The 18,563-nt window shown below is 47.2% G+C and overlaps 1 protein-coding gene across 1 annotated transcript; it reads right to left on the bottom strand.

The window, feature by feature from the left end:
- Positions 1-8,145: 8,145 nt before the first annotated feature.
- On the bottom strand, positions 8,146-17,901 carry LOC119956829 (cytochrome P450 1A1). The gene is made up of 7 exons (XM_038784299.1): positions 17,778-17,901; positions 15,512-16,370; positions 14,857-14,983; positions 14,139-14,228; positions 13,894-14,017; positions 11,924-12,010; positions 8,146-8,892 (listed from the first exon to the last, which is right to left on the bottom strand). The coding sequence occupies exons 2-7, from the start codon at positions 16,361-16,363 to the stop codon at positions 8,589-8,591; spliced, it is 1,584 nt and encodes a 527-aa protein (XP_038640227.1). The 5' UTR covers positions 16,364-16,370; positions 17,778-17,901; the 3' UTR covers positions 8,146-8,588.
- Between the last annotated feature and the right edge of the window lie 662 nt (positions 17,902-18,563).

The following is an 18,563-nucleotide window of genomic DNA, read 5'->3' as shown; positions in this document are numbered from 1 at the left end:
GAAGAGTAAGAGGCAACTTGATTGAAACATTTAAAATCCTGACGGGTCCTGACAGGCGGATATGGAGAGGATGTTTTGTCCTGTGGGGGAATCTAGAACGAGGGATCACTGTTTAAAACTAAATTTCTTCTCTCAGAGGATCATGAGTATTTGGAATTCTCTACCTGAGAAGGTGGTGGAAGCAGAGTCTTAAAATATTTTCAAGGCAGAGGTAGATAGATTCTTGCTAAGCACAAGGATGCTAGGTTATCAGGGGGTAGACGGGATGCAGATTTGAGTTTGCTTCAGATCAGCCACGATCTTCTTAACTAGCAGAACAGACTCGAGGGGCCAAATGTCCGGTTCCTTGTTCCTGTGTAGTCCAACATGAATCAGTATCTTCAGAAAAGCAGGAGTTTGAAAGTGGGGGCAATGCTGAGGGAGGGGTGGGTGCGGTGACCCGGGGGGGTGGGGGGGGGGGGGGGGGTGGGGAGCGGCAAGTAGCAAAATATATACAAAATCAGATGTAATTCTCTTTGGGGTTTTTTCATCCCATTTGAGGGATTTTGAGGAACTCCTAAAACCAACTATAAATGAGTCTTTAGGTTCTAAGATGCTCTCGAGGATTTCAGAAATTGATCTTCCTTAGAAAGTTTGGAATCTGGGTGGGTGCGTACACTACATGTGTACTTCATACAGAAATGAAGACTGGATGATCAAATAACAACAATGCAAGATATTTAATTTCTGTATTTGCAATCTGATCCAAATACCTTAAGTAAACATTTTAATTCCCATTGTGCTGCATAATTTGTCACAGTTTGTAGGAATTCTGTATGCTTTGCTTAGTCAATGTCCTGTGGTGGTGGTGGTGGGGGGGGGGGGGGGGGGGGGAGATTGAATAATTAATGTACTTTTTGAAATTTTGGGCACTGTGCGGTGAATTATTATTGATAATAGGTGGCTTGCTTTGGAGCTTTTAGTTTATGCTGGAAGGAGCAAATCATTCTCTATGTCCAATTGTTTTCTGTGGGAGAGTAGTACTGACGAGACCTTATTTATTGCCCATCTCTGGTGCCCTGAGAAAGTGATATGGCTTCTTTTTGAACAGTGTGTAGATGTTCTTCCCTGAAAGACACAAATAGAACCAGTTGGGCTTTTACAACAGCGTGACACCTTTCATACTCATTTCTAGAAGCACATTAAATAAACAGATCCACGGGCAGCACAGTGGCGCAGTGGTTAGCACTGCTGCCTCATGCCGCCGAGGTCCCAGGTTCCACCCCAGCTCTGGGTCACTGTCCGTGTGGAGTTTGCACATTCTCCCCGTGTTTGTGTGAGTTTCGCCCCACAACCCAAAGCTGCCCAGGGCGGGTGGATTGGCCACGCTAAATTGCCCCTTAATTGGAAAAAATGAATTGGACACTCTAAATTTATTTTTTAAAAATGAACAGATCCGGTGGGCATGGTTTTATTGGGGAAAAAAACATATTTATTGATAAAATGTACCCGATTACTCACCACTAACCCGTCCCAAAGTTAGTAAATACTGAAGTGCCAATAGTAAACTTGAGATGACTGTGATGAGCAGTTAAAACCAACATCGAGGCCAAATCCATATGATAGGACTGCCATAAATGATAGGCCCTCTTTTGGTCACAAGGGGTAACTGCCAATTTGATGCCACATTTACCCAAAAGTACATCAATGATGTTCAACTATTTGAAGAGGGAAAATACTTAACATTTTTGGAAAGATCCATTTTGGTGAAGAGAAATGCAAGTTTCAATTGTTATAGAAGTTCAGGAAAACTTCATGGGCCAAGGAAGATATACAAAAGAATCAAAATGGTGAGGAAAATACTTGTGTCTCTTAGTTCCTTTACCTGAGGATACTGCTCCATTAGAATTCAATTCTATTCCACCCACCAACCTGTCAATACTGTTTGCAAAGTCCTTCTGTATGTGTGAGTCTGGATGGGATTATTGGCCACAAGACATCAAACTTACTCTGTCCTCACCTGTAGTTTTCAAAGAGGCATGTAAAAAATATTTTAGAGTACCCAATTGCTTTTTTTCCAATTAATAATAATTATAAGAATAAAGATCCTATTAATGTGCATGGTTTTAAATCAACTGTGCGGTGTGTTGCTACCTTGGATTACCTGGCTAAAGTCAAAGCTGACCCACTGTTTGTGTAGGAGTGTGAGATAGTGCAACTCAGCTCCTACAGGCAATGGTCACGATGGTGGTCCCGTGGGCCACTGATCTGGTTTGGAGGGAATAACTCACATTCCTCCAGTCTGGGTATTCTGCTGTAGGGAGGCAACCTCACCATCACCAGTGTAGTTTCAAACAGTGGGTGGGCATCAGAAAGATATGGGGATCTGGTTCAGAGAGACCGGGTAATGCTCTAGAAACTGAAAAAAGGACATAGCTATGATTAAACAAAATCTGAGCGTGTGAGTGCGATGCACCCTCCCCGCTGTGGGTAAGAACCTGGTCATCGGGTATGAGGTGCTCCCAGTGTCGCTGTATGCGGTGCAGGCCGTGCCTATCCCTCACTCCTCCACTGTGCTGATTACCTGAGAAATCTTCCGCTTTACCTGGCGTTCAAAAATGGATTGTCTCTGTAGGGACCCGATGCACAAACCTCTAGATAATGCGGAGGAAAACATGCCCAACATTGCCCTCATCTTGATGGCCACCTTTGTGTGCGGCTGTATCAAGGTGTGTGCATAGATCCTTTGTATGCAAACACCAAGAGTGGGATTCTCCATTTCAGCTGCTAAGTGCCGGCTTCAATGGAGACTTCACAGGAGGTTTACGACCAAAAAATCGGCGCCGACCCCTCACCGATTCCGGGACGGGTGAGGGTCAAGCAGCGGCCCCCGACTCCCGCACCGAAAATGGATGGGGAATGGCCGGGTCCCTGGTCGCACATGGGCACGGCTGAGGACCTGCAGCGGTTGCGCCATACAACATGGCGCCGGCTGTGCGCAGACCCGACCCACAACCCGTGACTCCACAGGCCACCCCTTGGCCACCCCCGTCAGTCCCCCCAGCCCTCGTGGAAACCCCCCCCCCCGCCCCGCCGGTCATCGGCACGGATCCTAGCCATGTGTGGCGGCGCTGGCCAAAGTCCGCAACCGCCACACCGGGTTCCCGACCGCTGGGATCACACGTCCCTCGCGCCATCGGTAACTCAGCCAATAGGGGCCGGAGCATCTTGGGAGGGCCTGCCGAAGATGCGCCATTTCCGAGGGGCAGAGCATGGCTGACCGGCGTCGCTCCGGTTTTCCGTCAGACTCTCCGCCTGATCGCCGATTGCAATATCGGCAAAGGAGAATCCAGCCCCAAGTGTCACTATGTAGTGAGGTTCTACCTGTCCCGGTGTTGTGAAGGAGAGTCTGGCCGTGTTGCCGCAGAATACTCCAAGCAGGTTGACCTTTCCCTAACGTCTATCCTTCATGGAAAAGTTAATGCGGAAAAATACCTTTGATTCCAAGTCCGTCAGGCAGTGGGCTGAACATAATGTGACAAAGGCACGGCAGCATCCTGTCGGATGGTTCCCTGAACAGACTGTCAAAGTAATTTGGCGTAATCCCTCATCGCTAGAACTTTCAAACAAGCTTCCAGACATGGCTTGACTGGTGGTGAGAACGGCCCTCCCCATCCGATACTTCATACATGCCTGGAACCTCATCCCCTCCATAGGCTAACTTCAAGGTGACTGTTGCAGGGGGAGGAGGCTGTTGTTCACTTCTTTCGGGGAATGCACCTTTGCAACGCAGGGCTGGCAAAAGATGCAGTGATTTTATCGTGGTTCCTCCTGACGCAGGGTTCTGCTCTACCAGCTGTTCCCATAGACACCCACCGAGACAAACATCAACTGCAGCTGGAGGATCGTAACTCAGTGAAAGACGCCCTATGGTCTGCCCTAAACCTGCTAGTTTTCCAGTGCAAAGAGATGTCCACGACTGAGTGTTGCAAACTGGCACATCCTGTTGTCCGGGACTGCTGGGGGACGCCCTAAAGCTTAGGGCAGCCGCCACAGAGTCGCAAAGGAAGAGGTCGCTGTCTCAGGCCGTTCAGTCACAGTGCACCAAGGAGCCGGGAATTTGTAGATCTCTCTGTATATCTAACATTTAATATCAATACAAAAATATTGAAATTGTATTGAGGAACCAGAGAGAGAAACACGCTGTATGGAGACTTATCGAATATTATGGCACTTTCTGTAACTTTCAGGATGAAATTTTTTTTTTAAAGTACCCAATTCATTTTGTTCCAATTAAGGGGCAATTTAGCGTGGCCAACCTACCTACCCTGTACATCTTTTGGGTTGTGAGGGTGAAACACACGCAGACACGGGGAGAATGTGCAAACTCCACACGGACAGTGTCCCGGCGCCGGGATCGAACCCCGGTCCTTGGATCCGCAAGGCAGCAGTGCTAACCATTGCGTCACCGTGCCACCCAGGTTGAAATGTTTCGTTATGTACTTTACAAATTTTATGAATATATGTGGGGGGAAAAATATTTTCAATGATGCTTATTTTTGGGAGATTTCACCTGCGCGTTAATGTTAGTTCTAGTTGTTCAGAAACTTTTTTTTTTTTTTTTTTCTTTTTTTATAAATTTAGTGTACCCAATCATTTTTCCAATTAAGGGGCAATTTAGAGTGGCCAATCCACCTAGCCTGCACATTTTTGGGTTGTGGGGGCGAAACCCACGCAAACACGGGGAGAATGTGCAAACTCCACACGGACAGTGACCCAGAGCCGGGATCGAACCTGGGACCTCAGCGCCGTGAGGCCGCAGTGCTAACCCACTGCGCCACCGTGCTGCCCTCGTTGTTCAGAAACTTGAGCGGAGCTTCACCGAGGCAAAACCAGTGCAGTATACGACATTTGCTGCCTTTTTCCCATTGCGACCCTTGTGGAAACTCTCGGCCCACTTCTGAAGGAATGTGTGGCTCAGAGCTGCAGTTTAAGAATATATTTACAATTTGTTCAACTATTTTTTTTTTTTTTTTTTTAAATTTAGATTAGCCAATTATTTTTTCCAATTAAGGGGCAATTTAACGTGGCCAATCCACCTACTCTGCACATTTTTGGGTTGTGGGGGCGAAACCCACGCAGACACGGGGAGAATGTGCAAACTCCACACAGACAGTGACCCAGAGCCGGGATCGAACCTGGGACCTCAGCGCCGTGAGGCGGTTGTGCTAACCACTAGGCCACCGTGCTGCCCTTTTTGTTCAACTATTTGGCAAGTCTTAATGAGAGTGGAGTTCAATGAACTTAAAATTTTGCAACTACTGGTACAACAAAGATGCACAGGTTGTGGGGATAGGGCGGTGGGGGCGGGACAGAGCAGTCCTGGTAGGGTGCCTTTCAGAGGGCCGGTGCAGACTCGATGGGCCGAATGGCCTCCTTCTGCACTGTAGGAACTCTATGGTTCTAAGTTCTGAAAATAAAGTCGGCTCCATCACCTTAGCAGCAAATCCTCCTTGTTGCATGGATTGAAATGCTTTGCTGCCAACGTCGTCTCTATTACAAGCTTGGTTCAGATAGGCACACTTACCACCAGCCGCAACCCTCAGAAGTAATTGAAGCACGTAAAGCCCTCTGTAAAATCGCTTATTACAATTCATGGAAACTTGTGATTCCGGTTCTGCCCAGCTACCACATAAAAACCGGAACGATACACATCAGGATTACTAAATTTCTTACGGTTGCTCACGTTGGGCCATTTGGAAGACTGATTATAATGTCCCTTCCTGGATCACTCACATTGAATTTTCATAATAATTATTTCTGAGGAGCAGTGTCCTTTTACAGTATCAACTGTGAATCAGTGGATAACACTCTAACTGTGAGCCACAAGGCGCTAAGTTCAAGACCCACTTTCCAGGGCAGTACTGTACTGAGAGAAAGTTGGGGTCGTGCAGATTAGACATTAGATTGAGGCCCTATCTGTTCCGGTGAATGTGAAAGATCCCACAGCAGTATTTCGTTTATTTTACCCAATTCTTTTTTTCTCCCAATTATGGGGCAACTTAGCGTGGCCAATCCACCGACCGTGCACATCTTTGTGCACTGGGGATGAGACCCATGCAGACACGGGGAGACTGTGCAAATTCTACATGGACAGTGACCCGGGGCTGGGATCGAACCAGGGTGCTCCACGCCATGAGGCAGCAGTGCTGACCATTGAGCCTTATATTTCCAATAAAAGCAGGCGCATTATCCCTGCTATTCTGGCCAATCTATTTTTAAAAAATTTAGTGTACCAAATTCATTTTTTCCAATGAAGGGGCAATTTAGCGTGGCCAATCCACCTACCCTGCGCATCTTTGGGTTGTGGGGCGAAACCCACACAGACACGGGAGAATGTGCAAACTCCACACGGACATCGACCCAGAGCCGGGATCGAACCTGCGACCTTAGCGCCGTGAGGCCGCAGAGCTAACCCACTGCGCCACCGTGCTGCCCTCCGGCCAATCTTTAACCCTTTCATCAACATCACAAGAAAACAGATTATCTGATCATTAGCACATACCATTTGTGGGAGCTTGCAGTCTTGGCCGCCATGAAGCCTGCATTACAAGTGTGATTACACTTCAAAAGTACCGCACTGGCTATTAAGCACCCTGAGACCGCCAGTGGATTTGAAAAACACAATGAAAATGCAAATTTTTCTTTTGTTCTTTTAAATCTTACTCTCAGCTCTGTTCTGTAGAACCAAAGGCAGAGAGAAACTTCCCACCCACCAAGCCTGCACCAAAGTTGAAAGTTCCTATTTAGTCCCCTTCACCTATTGTTGCATTCTCGCTCTGTATAGTTTTCTGTTTTAAGTATATATCGAATTGTCTTTTCAAAGTTAGTATTAAATCTGTTCCCACCCGCATTTCAGGCAAAACATTCCCCACCATACCGATTTTCAGCAAGATTTGCTTCCCCTAGCTTTTTTGGTGTTATTTTTAATCTGTGTCCTCTACCCTTCCTGCCGGTGGAAACAATGGCTGGAATTATCCCGGCATTTGGGACTCTCTTTTCCTGCTGGCAGCACACCCCCGCCTGGGGGTTTCCCAGCGGAGTGGCTTCAGCGGGAAATCCCATTGACGAGCAGGGGGGGGGGATAGAATCCCGACCGCCAGTAAATGGCGCGCTGTCGAGAAACACGCGGCTGGGAAAAACCGGAGAATGCAGGCCAGGTTCTTCCTCTCAATTTTATGACAACCCTAGGCAGCATGGTGGTGCAGTGGTTAGCATTGCTGCCTCACGGCGCCGAGGTCCCAGGTTCAATCTCGGCTCTGGGTCACTGTCCGTGTGGCGTTTGCACATTCTCCCCGTGTCTGCGTGGGTTTCACTCCCACAACCCAAAGACGTGCAGGGTAGGTGAATTGGCCGCGCTAAATTGCCCCTTAATTGGGAAAAATGAATTGGGTACTCTAAATTTATAAAACAAAAAAAATTATGAAAACCCTTTCCTAATTTCCAACATTACTCTAAAGTCTCCCCATAGCCTTCTCTAACCTGCTGAGAACATTCAGTTTTGTTATAGTCCCACCCTGCAGCTGAATTCCCTCATTTCCATTGTTGATCTTTTTATAATCCTTATTATTGTCACAAGTAGGCTTACATTAATACTGCAATGAAGTTACTGTGAAAAGCCCCTAGTCGCCACAATCCGGCGCCTGTTCGGGCACAGAGGGAAAATTCCAAATGCCCAATTCACCTAACAAGTTCGTCTTTCGGAACTTGTGGGAGGAAACCGGATCACCCGGAGGAAACCCACGCAGACACGGGGAGAACGTGCAGACTCCGCACAGTCACCCAAGCCAGAAATCAAACCCGGGACCCTGACGCTGTGAAGCAACAGTGTCAACCACTGTGCTTCCGTGCCCCCACATGGATCCAGAATACCTATCCTCTTCAGTTCTGATGAAGGGTTTGTTCCTCAGCAGTTAACCTTTCTTTTCCCTTTCCAGATGCTGAAAGGCTGGCTGTGCATTTGTTTGGCACTTTCTGTCTTTTCCCTCCATGCATTTCTAGAATTTTCCCCATTTCGCTGACAAAGCAGCAGTAACTGCACTCTGAGAGTAACTTGTTGGTTGTTAAATGTTTTACGATGCCATGAAAATATAGTAAGCTGCTACGTAAATTCACATTATTTTATTTCTCCTCGTAACAAATTCTTCTGTTTGATCTGACATATTTCATACGTATAAAAATCATGAACGTCCCTTTATACAGTATAAAGAAGCAATCTAATATCTCCCTTATTACATTATTTTTGATAGTAAAATATTTTATACTTAAAAAATACAAGTACATTGTTAAATGAGATACATTTGAATACAGTTCTCAAACTTCATTTTCTTCATTCTTCGGCTCTGCTTATACAGCAAGATAATTCTTCATTGGTATTTTAAATACAAGGCATCAGTGACACATCAGCAGCGCATTACATTAAACATAACAAAAAACGTACAAGTTAAGGTGTAAATATTCCCTCATACCATTGGTATGTATCTATAATGTACAAAAATAGAGTTCTATTCTCCTTTATTTAGCTCCTGCAGAATTAAGACACTGTCAGCTCATTCAGAGACGTTGGCAGGGAAACGCTTCACCACTTGTACATCACACCTCTTGTGTTTCATAGTCAGTCCATACTGCGGGGTCATATCAATGTCCTGCCCCGGTTTGTTCTCAAACCGCAGCTGTTGCACAAGCGTCGTGAAAAACAAAAAGACTTCCATGCGAGCAATGGGCTCTCCAATGCACCTCCTTTTTCCCATGCCAAATAGCTGCACCTTCTCGCTTTGCACTTTGTTGATGCTTTTTCCATCGGGGTTTAGGAACCGGTCTGGGCAGAAAACAAATGGGTCTTTCCAGAGTGTCCTGAAATACACAAGAGGGAAAACTATGACATAAACGTACTATTACGGGCCAGGGTTTGGAGAACACCAAAGTGTATCATGGAGTTCACCTGAGTCACGACTTTAAATAGATTTTGGTTATGGGGAGCACAGGGCCCACTCTACAGGTGTGATGCAAAAGAGATCTAAAGTACTTTTAAAACAAAACAATATTTATTATATAAATCCAGTTAACATTTTACACACAGTAAACATCTTAGCAACTATCAACTCAAATACTCCCCCTAAAAAATACAGTACTCTACATGTAACCCCTAATCTTTCCAAGCAACATCCATAAGACAAATACCCTCTTTAACTAAGACATCTGGTTTAAATTCTCTACTGAGAGCAGTCATCACTTTTAAATTAGCAAGTGCTCTTAAGACATTGTTTTCATACAGAGGGAGATTAAAATTGCACCCTGTTTGGCTGGATGCAGCCCCAACTCTGAAAACGAAACTGCAGGTTTGGTGGATTGGCCATGATAAATTGCCCTTAGTGACCAAAAAGGTCACCACCTTCAGGCTCCCTTCTAACTCACACACCATCCTGACTTGGAGCAATATTGCCACTTTATCCACTGTTGCTGGGTCAAAATCCTGCAACACCCTCCTTGATGGTGCTGCGGATGTCCCAACACGACATAAACTGCAGCGGCACAAGAAGGCAGCTCACCACCCATTAATTAGGGATGGCCCAGAAATGCTGGCTTAGCCAGCATCACCCCCATTCCATGGATGAAAAAATAATATAGGTGCTTGGAAAAAGTGTTGCCTCATCAGCTTGTGTTTCATGGATATTTAAAATAATAATTTAAAATAGAATTTGCAGTAAGACTGTTTCAGAGAAGAGCACAATACATGTATCATTTACAGTATTTTGAAAATAACTCAACAGGTTGAGGTAATAGCCAAGCTGTAATAACAACAAGTAAGGAACTTCCTGAGGGCAGTATTAACTGCTTTCTACTCTTACAATTCCTAATTGTTTCTCGGTGTTAAACTCGGTTTGATCAACTTTTAAATAAACAGTTAAACATCAAAGCCTGGCACCCTTAACAGCCCCTCGGGAAATATGCCTTATTGGATCACTTTCGTTGAAAGGGAACGCGTTTCGAACACAGCAGCTTTACTGCGTATCATATGCTGGTGCAGTGATTTGCACACATTCCGCGGATGTAAGTCAGTGTGTAGTTGCAGTAACACTCAGCTGAACTTGTGCCAATCCTTCAAGAGGTACTTTCACATTGCCAATGATTATGCATCCGGAACTTTGATGCAATATCGAACCACAAAGTGAGGAATTTTTTTAAATGCAGCTGCCAAGGCAGCCTACGTAAAGACATTCAGAAAAGAATATCTTGTTGAACAACGAAAAAGAGGTGGTCATCTCTCGATATGATTACACTGCAGTTTTCTCTCGAGTTAATGCCGAACGCTTTTGGTACGAGAGTGGGAGTACACGTTGGGGAGTCAGCTCCCAATTTAATTCCTCAGTGCGTTGAAGCAGAGGGATCCTGGGTCCCTCCAGAAAGCTTAAATCATCGTGACTTTATAGAGTTTGGACTACTTCAGTCAATAGGGCACTTACCTAACAATGTTTTTAAATGTTAGGCGAGTAGGGCCACTCCATTGCTGGTTAGCAGGTTGGAGTGAAAAGCACCACCCACTTTTGTACCCGTTCAGAGGGCCTTTATCAATAACCTCTGCGATCCACAGGTCCCACCGCTGTTTATATCATGTCGGTACATCACATGTTAGGGAGAGTTTCCCAAGATTTTGACCGAGCACGCCACACATTACACTCCACAGGTAACTACAACATTGATTGCAATCTCAAAGACAAACAATTAAAATTAGACTAATAAAAATGAATTGGTCTGGGGGTGGCACAGTGACGCGGTGATTAGCACTGCTGCCTACGGCGCTGAGGACCCGGCTTCGATCTCGGCCCCATGTGGGGTTTGCACATTCTCCCCGTGTCTGCGTGGGTTTCATCCCCACAACCCAAAGATGTGCAGGTTAGGGGGAATGGCCACGTTAAATTGCACCTTAATAATTGGGAAAAAAATAATTGGGTACTCTAAATTCATTTTTTTTAAATGAATTGGTCTAATTGAAGCAGCTGAAATGACCATACGAATGTAAATACAATTTGCGTGACATTCAACCACATATGTACATGTTGTCTTATGTACTGCATTCAGTCACATGTGTACATGTTGGCTTATGTACTACATTGAGTCACATGTGTACATGCTGGCACATGGACAATCGTGCACATGTGAAAGACTCTTGGAATCTCCGTAGCAACACTTATTGAAATACTGCAAACAAATTTTACTTGTTTCTGCAAAATAAAAACCAATACAACAGCACAGAGGTGGCATAATAATCTGAAATACATAGGTAAAGAGGCCATTATCAATGGTATTATAGCAGTAACTCAACCCACACTTAAACCACCAAAACCAGCCCTGTTGGACCATGTTTTGGGTAAAATGTATTGACACAGACGCATGGAAAAGATACCAACAACAACAGCTGGCACACCCACCAATGTGGGTCAAAGATCTATTCATCTCCTTCTCCAGATTTAACCAGGACTTAATCTTTCTACTTCTCATTGCTTGTTGTGTACACCCCATCTCCCCTACCCTGTATATCTAAAGGCCAAAGCAACCTTTATTGGAGTGTAGGTGGAGGGCTGCAGGCAACTCTACAGATCCAAGGTGTGATAAATTAAAGATGACCCAAACATGGTCATATGAATGCTCCTTCATGCTTAGGGTTTCAGATCAAGACTTCTTCCACAGTGATTTTTACAGATTAACTTTGGGTGGCAGCAAAGCTCTGTTAACGGTAGTCAGGCAAAATATGCAACTCCAAACTTGGAATGGCAAAGTGACCCTGACTACAACCCCCTTCAGACTTCTAAACTTTTTTCCCCACTCTCGTCATCAAGTAACAACCAGTTCAAATCCCCCAATTTCAAGACTAAGGTATACTTACGGGTCATGATTCACTTGCCACTGGTTCACAAAAACGCAGGTGTTTTTGGGTATAAAATATCCATTCAGTGCTGTGTCTTTTGTTGTGCTAAAATGTAAACCAATGATTTTAGTACCATGTTTTCACTTAACATGCTGTGTCAGAAACGTATTTGGGCAGCACGGTAGCACAAGTGGATAGCGCCAGGGTCCCAGATTTGATTCCCCGCTGGGTCACTTTCTGTGCGGAGTGTGCACGTTCTCCCCGTGACTGCGTGGGTTTCCTCCGGGTGCTCCGGTTTCCTCCCACAGTCCAAAGATGTGCAGGTTTGGTGGATTAGCCATGATAAATTGCCCTTAGTGACCAAAAAGGTTCGGAGGGGTCATTGGGTTATGGGGATAGGGTGGAAGTGAGGGCTTAAGTGGGTGGGTGCCGACTCGATGGGCCGAATGGCCTTCTTTAAATTTAGAGATCCCAATTCTTTTATTTTTCCCAATTAAGGGGCAATTTAACGTGGACAATCCATCTACCTTGCACATCTTTGGGTTGTGGGGATGAGACCCACGCATACATGGGGAGAATGTGCAAATCCCACGCAGTGACCCGTGGCCAGGATCAAATCCGAATCCTCAGCACCGTGAGGGGTTGATGGGCCGAGTGGCCTCCTTCTTCACTGTAGGAATTCTATCTGTACTCAACTATTTAGGATCGTCAATGACTAATGAAGGGACCAACTGGTCCCTTCATTATTGGCAGATTTCTTGATGATACAAAGATAGGTAGAAATGCAAGTTGTGAGGAGAATGTAAAGTCTGTGAAGTGGTACCAGTAGGTTAAGTGAGTGGGCAAGGATCTGGCAGATGGGGTATGATATAGGAAAATGTGAGCTTGCCCACTTTGGAAGGAGGAATAGAAAATCAGAATATTATTTAAAAAGAGAGATACTGCAGAATTTTGCAGTGAAGAGGGATCTGGGTGTCCTTGTATTTGAAATCACAAAAGTCAGCATGCAGTCAAAGCAATTAATTAGGAAGGCAAATGGAATGTTGACCTCTATTGCAAGGAAGGTGGAGTATAAAAGTAGGGAAGTGTCGACTATACAAGGTATTGGTGAGACCCCACATGGAGTAAAGCTTTGGTTCCCTTGCTTGAGGAATGACAAACGTGCATTGGAAGCAGTTCAGAGAAGGTTCATTCGGCTGATTCCTGGGTTGAAGGGTTGTCTGAGGAGCAAATGTTAAGCAGGTTGGGCCTTTAGTCTTTGGCATTCAGAAGAGCTAGGTGATCTTGATTGGAGATTCTGAGCGGACTTGACAGGGTAGATGCTGAGAGGACTAGGGGCAGAGTTTAAATATAAGGGGTCTCCTATTTGAAGACAGAGATGAGGAGGAATTTCTTCTCTCAGAGGGGCGTTAGTCTTTAGAATTCTCTGACAGAGCAATGGCGGCTCTGGGTCATTTACTATATTCCAGGCTGAGTCAGACACATTTCTTTTTTTAAAATTTAGAGTACACAATTCTTTTCCCAATTAAGGGGCAATTTAGCGTGGTCACCCAGCTACCCTGCACACCTTTGGGTGTGTGTGTTTGGAGGGGGGCATGCAGACACAGGGAAAATGGGCAAACAACTCACACAGACAGTGACCCGGGTCGGGATCGAACCTGGGACCTCGGCACCATGAGGCAGGAGTTAGTCATATTTCTGATACACAAAGGGGTTATGTGGGGGCCTGGTGGGAAAGTGGAGCTGAGAGCACAATCAGATCAGTCATGATCTTCCTGAATGGCAGGAACGGGCTTTGATGGGCTGAATGGCCTCATCTCCTTGCCCCCAGATCTTCTGATCTTCTGAAATAATAACAGGGCTGTGAGGAACAAGGGCCGGGGAGTGGCACTCGCTGAAGAGTGGCTTCCAAGAGCCAGCACAGCGAGGATGGGCCAAATTCCTCCGTCTGAGCCAGGTGGGTGCCTCCCATGCCTCAGCTGACTTACCAGTGAGGGATGGTGAATGGTAGAAAGGACGAGTGTCGGAAGGTCTCCAGGATGAAAGCTTCTGTATAAGGCAAGAGGGACCTGTCCAAAATCCGGGGGCTCCGATCTTTGCCAATGTTCTCATCTGAAAGGAACAAGGGTGGGGGGGAGAGGGGAAACAGAAGGTCAGTTCATGGTAAAACCCCCAGCTGAAAATGCTCGCTAAGGAATAAAAGTGAACACTGCCCACTTGCAGGTAGACTCACCTATTTCCTCGTGTAGTCTCTTTTGCATGTCAGGGTGTTGAACCAGGTACATTACACTCCAGGAGAGCGCCGTGGTAATTGTGTCAAATCCTGCAACAGAATCACAAAGAAAGGGAAAAGACATGTCAGTAACATTGAGGTAAAGACCGCCATTGCATTAGTCTCCAAAGGGAGGACTCCAGTTTGCAAAGGGGTTTGACAATCTGGTTACAGGACCCCTCTGACCTCCAAAACCTTCCCAACATGATTCCAGCACCAGGTTAAAGTCCACCAGGTGAGGGCAGCACGGTGGCGCAGTGGGTTAGCACTGCAGCCTCACAGCGCTGAGGTCCCAGGTTCGATCCCGGCTCTGGGTCACTCTCCGTGTGGAGTTTCCCCCCATGTCTGCGTGTGTTTCACCCCCACAAGCCAAAGATGTGCAGGGTAGATGGACTGGCCACACTAAATTGCCCCTTAATTGGGTATTCTAAATTTATTTTTGAAAAAGCCCAACAGGTTTATTTGGAATCACCTGAGGAAGGAGCAGCGCTCCGAAAGCTAGTGACTCCAAACAAACCTGTTGGACTTTAACCTGGTGTTGTAAGCCTACTTACTGTGCCCACCCCAGTCCAACGCCGGCATCGCCACATCATAACATGATTGCAGTGGGAGAGGTTTTGGAAACTGGGCAATTGACCCCACCAAAGTCTGGGACGTCCAGAAGAAAGGCCATCCTTACCCGCTCCAAATAAATCATTCACAATGCCCACAATCTTTTCATCGGATATCTGAATGTTGGCATTCTCGTCCACCTTTTTGTCTTGACAGTGATTGATCAGGGAGTCGGTTATGTCGCGAATGTTATCCTGAAAAAGACGAAGAGACAGAGAGGGAGGTGTTAGTGAGAGGAGTGGTGTGTGTGTTCTGCCCTGTGGAAATTTGCACTTACCCGGGAGGGCTGCACTTTGTGAGTAGTGTGTGTGTGTGTGTGTGTCCAGTCCTGTGGAAATCTGTACTAACTCCAGGGGCTGCACTTTGAGAGTAGTGTGTGTGTGTGTGCGCGCGTGTGTCCAGTCCTGTGGAAATCTGTCGGGGGCTGCACTTTGAGAGTAGTGTGTGTGTGTGTGTCTGCGCGTGTGTCCAGTCCTGTGGAAGTCTGTACTAACTCCCGGGGGCTGCACTTTGAGAGTAGTGTGTGTGCGTGCGTGTGTGTCCAGTCCTGTGGAAGTCTGTACTAACTCCCGGGGCTGCACTTTGAGAGTGTCCTGTGTGTGTATCCAGCCCTGTGCATATGTGCACTTACCCCCAGGGGGTTACACTTTGAGAGTGTCTTGTGTGTGTGTGTGTGTCCAGCCCTGGTTGTTAGCCCGGGAGGATGGCAAAGTGCTCCCTACCTTGTCAAAGGTGCGGTAATGCTCAGTGACAATCTTGCCCACGAAGTTGACGAACCTCCTGTTGAGGTCGATGAATTTGGCCATGGAGTAGTTGGGGAGGAACCTGAGGATGGGGATGAAGTCAGCCGGGTTGCCCGAGGCTGCCGTCTTGACGAATTCGTCGCTGACGTTGACGATATTGAGGAGTTCCTCGTCGTCGTGGCTGTAGTGTTTGCCGAAGCAGAGGGCGCAGATGACATTGGCCACGGACACCACGAGGTAGCGGACTGGGTCGAAGGCACCGTGGCTGCCCATCTGCTGCAGGAAGATGCCCACCAGCTGCTGGGCCTCGCCGCACACATGCTCCTCCAGCAGGCAGGAGTGTGTGGAGTTCTTGCACTCGTCCGCCGAGAAGGCGCGCAGCGCGTTTTGCGCCAGCTTGCGCCGCAGCCGCCAGACCTGCGAGTAATCGGAGCTGAAGGTCAGGCTTTTGCCTTCGTTGATGTAGCGGAAGCTGTAGAGGTTGGGGCGGCCGGCGAAGTCGTCCCCTTGTCGGATGAGTGCCTGCCGGAGGGTCTCCAGGCCGCTCAGCACCAGCACGGGCCGGGTGCCGATCTGGATCTGGAAGATGTCCCCGTACCGCTCGCCCAGGGCGGTCAGGGTCAGGTGCGGGTTGGCTCCCAGGCGCAGGCTGTGCCCAATGAAGGGCAGCGTGGGCGGGCAGGGCGGCCGCTTCAGCCCCTCGGGGACCCTCCCCCGGCGGGCACGGACCAGCAAGAAGATCAGCGAGAAGACGGCAAGCCCCACAAACACTTCAGTGACCGAGCCGGCCATCAAACTGGCCATCAATCCGGCGCCCACACTCCGAATCATATTCAACCTGCCAGAGACAAGAGAACAACATTCAAACTTCAAAACCAAGAGCTCCCCTCCGGCTTCCCCATTCTGGGAACATCCTGAATCAGCTGCTCCTTAAAATACCTTCAATTTACAAACATCATTCAAGAATCAAACACCACCGTAAAATCACTTCTTTGCCATTTAACTGCTGCATTTTCTTTTTGACAGCCTTTTGCACAAAAAAATGTGCAGCTAAAGCAGACTCGCCATTTAATAAACTCCAGGCTTTTTATTTAAAAAACGTGCAAAGCAGAAAATGCTGCATAATCTCAGCGGGTCTGCCAGCATCTGCGGAGAGAGAGAGAGACAGTTTGGGATCTGCATGATCCTTTCTGCAGTGTTTGGCACGTTTTTTTTCACGTTGTCCCATTGCAGCCACAGGGGCGTCTGGAGCTGTGCGCAAAGCCCGCATCTCAAACACACACAAAACACTCTCAAAGTGCAACCCTGGGAGTAAGTGCAGAGTTCCACAGGACTGGACACACACACACAAAACACTCTCAAAGTGCAAACCTGGGAGTAAATGCAGAGTCCCACAGGGCGGGACACACACACACACAAAACACTCTCAAAGTGCAACCCTGGGAGTAAGTGCAGAGTTCCACAGGACTGGACACACACACACACACAAAACACTCTCAAAGTGCAAACCTGGGAGTAAATGCAGAGTCCCACAGGGCGGGACACACACACAAAACACTCTCAAAGTGCAACCCTGGGAGTAAATGCAGAGTCCCACAGGGCGGGACACACACACACACAAAACACTCTCAAAGTGCAACCCTGGGAGTAAGTGCAGAGTTCCACAGGACTGGACACACACACACACAAAACACTCTCAAAGTGCAAACCTGGGAGTAAATGCAGAGTCCCACAGGACTGGACACACACACACAAAACACTCTCAAAGTGCAACCCTGGGAGTAAGTGCAGAGTTCCACAGGACTGGACACACACACACACAAAACACTCTCAAAGTGCAAACCTGGGAGTAAATGCAGAGTCCCACAGGACTGGACACACACACACAAAACACTCTCAAAGTGCAACCCTGGGATTAAGTGCAGAGTCCCACAGGACTGGACACACACACACACAAAACACTCTCAAAGTGCAACCCTGGGATTAAGTGCAGAGTCCCACAGGACTGGACACACACACACACAAAACACTCTCAAAGTGCAACCCTGGGAGTAAGTGCACAATCCCACAGGGCTGGACATACACACACGCACAAAACACTCTCAAAGTGCAACCCTGGGAGTAAATGCACAATCCCACAGGGCTGGACATACACACACGCACAAACACTCTCAAAGTGCAACCCTGGGAGCAAATGCAGAGTCCCACAGGGCTGGACACACGCACACACAAATCCCGTGCCTACCTCTTTCCTCACTTGCAAGCACAATCAATCCTTTCTGCTGGCAAAGAACGGTGTTGGCACAATGAGAAGGCGATCTAACTGCCACCACCGCTGGCAAGGTTGTGAGTGAGAGGTATCTGGAGGAGGCATCCTTTTTTATAAGCATCTTCTGCGCGCCTGATTGGCCGCAAGTCACATGCACGAGTGTGATCGAACCTCATTCTGTGCCAGCCCTAAACACATTTCGCAATTTGGTTAGGGGGGGCGGAATCCATACGATGCGACGCTGGAATGAAAGAACTGGGATACGTCCTGACATTACTGCTGCACAATTGGGGTGGTGGGGGGTGGTGGGGTCTATATTCTCACTCAGACACCACCCCGTGTCCGGCCGGCGACAGGCTCTCTGAACTTTTATTTAAATACATTCAAGGCACTTTGCCTTCCAAAGGCAGCAGAGGAAGCTTAACTCTTTACAGATATCTAATCAGGGCGGTTTCATGATTTAATGGTGAAGGCAGACACCAAATGAACGGTAAATGGTCCAGCAGAATAAAGATTTGCATTTATGTAGCGCCTGTCATGATCGTAGGACCCCCCCCCCCCCCCCACACACACATACAGATACACACACGCACTCTCCAGCAAGGGTGTTGTAACGTTGGAGACAATTTACGCACAGCCAAAAATATTTAAAAATAAATAAATTTAGAGTGCCAAATTCATTTGTTTCCAATTAAGGGGCAATTTAACATGGCCAATCCACCTACCCTGCACATCTTTGGGTTGTGGGGGCGAACCCCACGC

Source organism: Scyliorhinus canicula, chromosome 24, assembly GCF_902713615.1.
Source record: "Scyliorhinus canicula chromosome 24, sScyCan1.1, whole genome shotgun sequence".
Taxonomy (NCBI): Eukaryota; Metazoa; Chordata; class Chondrichthyes; order Carcharhiniformes; family Scyliorhinidae; genus Scyliorhinus; species Scyliorhinus canicula.
This window is presented reverse-complemented; position numbering and strand designations above follow the sequence as displayed.

Excerpts from the sequence above, each read along its gene's own strand:
- LOC119956829 (XM_038784299.1), bottom strand. The coding sequence starts at position 16,363 with ATGATTCGGAGTGTGGGCGCCGGATTGATGGCCAGTTTGATGGCCGGC. Across the intron at positions 14,984-15,511 it reads ATTACCGCACCTTTGACAAG|GATAACATTCGCGACATAAC; the intron begins GTAGGGAGCACT and ends CGTCTTTTTCAG. Across the intron at positions 14,229-14,856 it reads GAATGATTTATTTGGAGCGG|GATTTGACACAATTACCACG; the intron begins GTAAGGATGGCC and ends ATTCTGTTGCAG.